Source organism: Penaeus vannamei, chromosome 40, assembly GCF_042767895.1.
Source record: "Penaeus vannamei isolate JL-2024 chromosome 40, ASM4276789v1, whole genome shotgun sequence".
In the NCBI taxonomy this organism is placed as follows: Eukaryota; Metazoa; Arthropoda; class Malacostraca; order Decapoda; family Penaeidae; genus Penaeus; species Penaeus vannamei.
In genome coordinates this window covers 9,242,517-9,247,516 of record NC_091588.1, presented here as the reverse complement: position 1 = coordinate 9,247,516, position 5,000 = coordinate 9,242,517, and the positions used below count along the sequence as shown (strand labels likewise).

Here is a 5,000-nt window from a genome sequence, read left to right as displayed (position 1 = left end):
AGAGAGAGGGAGACGGAGAGAGAGAGAGGGAGACGGAGAGGGAGAGAGGGAGACGGAGAGGGAGAGAGGGAGACGGAGAGGGAGGGAGAGGGAGACGGAGAGGGAGGGAGACGGAGAGGAGAGGGAGGGAGACGGAGAGGAGAGGGAGGGAGACGGAGAGGGAGACGGAGAGGGAGGGAGAGGGAGAGGGAGACGGAGAGAGAGGGAGAGGGAGACGGAGAGAGAGGGAGAGGGAGAGGGAGACGGAGAAACAGGGAGAGGGAGACGGAGAGGGAGGGAGATGGAGAGAGAGGGAGACGAGGAGGGAGAGGGAGACGAGGAGGGAGAGTGAATGAGGGAGATGGAAAAAGAGAGAGATGGAGACGGAGAGAGAGTGAGAGGGAGAGGGAGATGGAGAAAGAGATGATGATGGATATGGAGAGAAAGATGGAGACGGAGAGAGAGGGAGAGGGAGAGGGAGATGGAAAGAGAGAAGGAGAGGGAGAGGGAGAGGGAGAGAGAGGGAGAGGGAGACGGAGAGAGAGGGAGAGGGAGACGGAGAGAGAGGGAGAGGGAGACGGAGAGAGAGGGAGAGGGAGACGGAGAGAGAGGGAGAGGGAGAGGGAGACGGAGAGAGAGGGAGAGGGAGAGGGAGAGAGAGGGAGAGGGAGACGGAGAGAGAGGGAGAGGGAGACGGAGAGAGAGGGAGAGGGAGACGGAGAGAGAGGGAGAGGGAGACGGAGAGAGAGGGAGAGGGAGACGGAGAGAGAGGGAGAGGGAGACGGAGAGAGAGGGAGAGGGAGACGGAGGGAGAGGGAGACGGAGGGAGAGGGAGATGGAGGGAGAGGGAGACGGAGGGAGAGGGAGATGGAAGGAGAGGGAGACGGAGGGAGAGGGAGACGGAGGGAGAGGGAGATGGAGGGAGAGGGAGACGGAGGGAGAGGGAGGGAGGGAGAGGGAGGATGGAGAGGGAGGGAGGGAGGGAGGGAGGGAGGGGGAGAGAGAGAAGAAAAGAGAGAGGGAGAGGGGGGATGTGAGGATTAGTATAAGTATGGCTGTATGTTCTTTGGAGGCTCTTTCTCATTGTTGTCTTATCCCCAGGAGGGTTATCTAAGTCCCAGAAAAAGAAAGCAGCCAGGAAGAAGGCATCTACAGCTGAGATAGAAATCACGAATGCCCTTGAGGACACCCACATTGCGGAACCTGCGTCAGGTGAGAACTCATTGTCTTGTTGTTGTTGCTTTATTTTTATTTCTTCTTTATATTCTTTTTCTTGTTCTTCTTTCTGTTTGTGTTTTTCTATCTCTCTTTTTCTTTTCTTTTCTAATTTTTCACCTCCTCTTCCTCCTCTTACTCCTCTTCTTGAACCTCTACCTTTTCCTTTTCCTCATCCTCTTCCTTCTTCTTCTTCTTCTTCTTCTCTTTGTTCTTCTTCTTCTTCTTCTTCTTCTTCTTCTTCTTCTTCTTCTTCTTCTTCTTCTTCTTCTATTTCTGTTTCTTCTCCTTCTTCTTTTTCTTCTATTTCTTTTTCTTCTCCTTCTTTTTCTTCTTCTATTTCTTTTTCTTCTTCTTCTTCTTCTTTTTCTTCTTCTTTTTCTTCTTCTTTTTCTTCTTCTTCTTCTTTTTCTTCTTCTTCTTCTTCTTCTTCTTCTTTTTCTTCTTCTTCTTCTTCTTCTTCTTCTTCTTTTTCTGTTTCTTCTTCACCTCCTCCTTCTTCTTCTCGTCCTCCTCTTCCTCCTCCTCCTCCTCTTCCTCCTTTTCCTCCTCTTCCTCCTTCTCCTCTTCCCCCTCCTCTTCTTCTTCCTCCTCCTCCTCTTCTTCTTCTTCCTCCTCCTCCTCTTCCTCCTCCTCCTCCTCCTCCTCCCCCTCTCCCTCCACTTCCTCCTCCTCCTCCTCCTCCCCCTCTTCCTCCCCCTCCTCCTCCTCCCCCTCCTCCTCCCCCTCCTCTTCCTCCCCCTCCTCCTCCTCCTCCTAATCCTAATCCTCCTTCTCCTCTTCCCCCTCCTCCTCCTCCTCCTCCTCCTCCTCCTCCTCTTCCTCCTCCTCTTCCTCCTCCTCCTCCTCCTCCTCCTCCTCCTCCTCCTCCTCCTCCTCCTCAGTAAAGGTTAAAGTGTATTTCAACTACATCAGGAATTTCAGTTTTTGATATCTTATAAGATTATGAGTGGGTTGGCTGGATGCTGCAAAGGTCTTACGGCTGGAGTTGGTTGTCTTTCAACGACACATGTGCCCCCCCACCCACACAATACATACATACACACTTATATACACATATATATGTGAATATATAAATTTGTATATATATTCAGCATTATTCACACCTCACTATAACCTGTTCTCTGTACGACAAGAGGTTAGTAGTATTGACTACCAAAACTTTTGTAATTTCTCGCCTAGGTATCATTTCCTCTTCACAGAGAGCTTTACATACCTTGTATGTAATGGTAGTGTAGTTCATAACTGAGCTATCAGACCAGGAAGTCAGACAGATTGACCTAGCAGCAGGGGTCATGAACTCTCTCGACGAGTATTTGGAAATATATGTACCTGTGCAGAAGGACCAGACTACTTGTTTTCAATTACCTGATAATACCAGTTTTACCATATGGTAGTAAAACTTGTTATCCTATGCCTTGGAGTCTCATCTTCATGCCTTTTGTAATAGGTCCTTGCATCAGATCATAGGGTACTGCTGGTGGGACCACATCTCCAACCACCAGTTGCACCATGAGACTGGCACAGGACATGTTACTTGCACAATCCGTGATTGCCAGCTTAGGCTATAAGGCCACCTGGCTCACTTTGTACATTTTGATCCTGCCAACCAGGTTGTCTCTGTTCAAGACAACCCTGGGTGGAGACCTGTGGGATAAACTAGGATGTCTTGGCTTAGGCAGACTGATCAAATCTGTCATGAGGAGCTAGAGATGTTCTGTGTCCCTGCCTGGTGGCTTACCATGAGGGATCCTTATAGGTGGAAACAAAAGGTGGATGCGGCTATGTGCCCCCATCTGCATTAGCTCCCAATGATGATGATGATGATATCATTTCCTTACTTTAGTGTTATTATTGTATTCTTAAAATGTTTATTTAGAAATACTTTGGGTATACATACTTGTTGAAAATTAACAAAAGTAAAAGTTAAACTTGCATTAAGTTTAACTGATTATCAAAACATATTGGAAATATCTGTCGTTGATATTAGATAATTTGTATGTACAGATATTGATCATGAATTCATTAAAATAAAAAAGAAAGAAAAATGTAATCAAATTAAAAATACACAGCTTGAAAGTAAGTGGTTAGTCCTACTGACCAGCTGACATCAAATGGGTAATGATACAGCATTATTGAAATGATATCACAATTTCTGGAGTATCTATCAGCACTTAGCATGGACTTAACAAAATTGAAATTAAAAAAGTTCCTTAGAAGTATTAATCAGTTTTAAATTAAGGATTGAAAGTTTATGAGCTAAAGGTATTCACAAAGAGCAATTTTTGTTACTTGATTCGTAGGAATGTAAAGAAAAAGTTTCATCAAAACATTTTTATTCTAATGTTACTTCTACAAAAGTCCCAATACTAATTCAATAGGAAGTTCCAATAACAGTTTACTAAGACATTCCTCTTATAATTAAGGATGGATTTCTGGTATATTATCCCTTTAATCCAATGCCTCCAGATGAATATGGATTGTGGTAGGCCTCTACTCCAGGGAGTATGTACAGCCAACTGGGCTTACGTCTGGGGCCTATTTCAGATGTGGATGGTGCGTCAGCCTTGTTATAGCCACCAACAAAATAATTTATTTTGTAACAGTGTTATGCAAAACATTTTTATTTTCATATTCAGAGATGCTCTATATTAATTTTGATTGCTAGATCGAACTTGTAGTAGCCTGATTAAATACTTTAAAGTCGATTTCAATAGATTAGGTGTGTTACACTCAGTAAGATATGGAATGCGGTTTTATTGAGGGGTGAAATATGTATTCTCTCATTTATGCGAATCTGATTATATCCAGTTAAATACAAGGTTGCTACTCCCATGGCATCAGTCCTTCCCTTTTGTGTGTCATACTTCAAGTCTTATTGGTAGTGTTGTATAACAATATAAGTAATTACCATAAGGAGACTGATCATGAAAACTAGAATGACAAGTATGTACAGGTTCACATAGCACACTGTTATGGTGTGTGAAATATTCTAGGGATAGCAGTGGAATGGTTCATGTGTTAGATATCGGCCCATTTATGCAAAACAAGAAACCAATCAAAGCATTATATGACCCGTTCTCCCCCAAACAGTGTCCCAGGATATGTGACATCTGGGTATTAGGATACCTTATAAAGAACAGCATGAATTATATTGGATACATCATAGTAACTTGATGTGAATGACATGTCCCCTGGAGCCATGTCCAAGTCAACCATGACAGGAATACCATGTTCCCCAAAGCCATGCTCAAGTCAGCTATGACAGGAATAGCATGTTGCCCTGAGCCATGCCCAAGTCATCCATGACATGAATGACATGTCATCTGGAGGCTAGTTGATTATTAAAAAAAAGTCCTTGTAATATTTTGTATAGAAATTGTATATAATAGTGAAGGAACTTTCCCAGTAGTGAATTAGTGTATTTGATTGTTTCTCATAATAAAGTGTGGATGACTGAATAATTGCATGTTGCATTTGATAAATACTAAGTCTTCATTGGAGTTATATAATTTTCCTAATGATAACAAAACATTATGGAGATATTCATCCTTGTTCAAATGTTTTTTTCTAAATCCATCTGTTGTTCTTTTACCCAAACTCCTCATGTGCTGTTTGCTTCTTCTCAGGGAAAAAGCAAGCAGTGGCCACAGACCCTGCCAAACGGTTACGTAATCTCAGGAAGAAGTTGAAGGATACGGAGAAGTTGGAAAGACAGATTGAGAGTGGAGAGCTGAAGAACCCTGAACCGGAGCAGCGAGAGAAGGTCAAAAAGAAAGCTGAGCTCATTCTGCAGATAGAAGAGC

The 5,000-nt window shown here is 43.8% G+C and overlaps 1 protein-coding gene across 1 annotated transcript in view; it reads left to right on the top strand.

The window, feature by feature from the left end:
• Pym (partner of Y14 and mago) overlaps positions 1-5,000 on the top strand; it is a gene marked incomplete at its 5' end in the record, with an annotated part of 10,243 nt that overhangs the window by 4,195 nt on the left and 1,048 nt on the right. Inside the window, 2 exon segments of the mRNA XM_070117378.1 lie at positions 1,081-1,191; positions 4,824-5,000. The exon segment at positions 4,824-5,000 is cut by the window's right edge and continues 1,048 nt beyond it. Of these exon segments, the coding sequence (XP_069973479.1) occupies positions 1,081-1,191; positions 4,824-5,000 (288 nt within the window).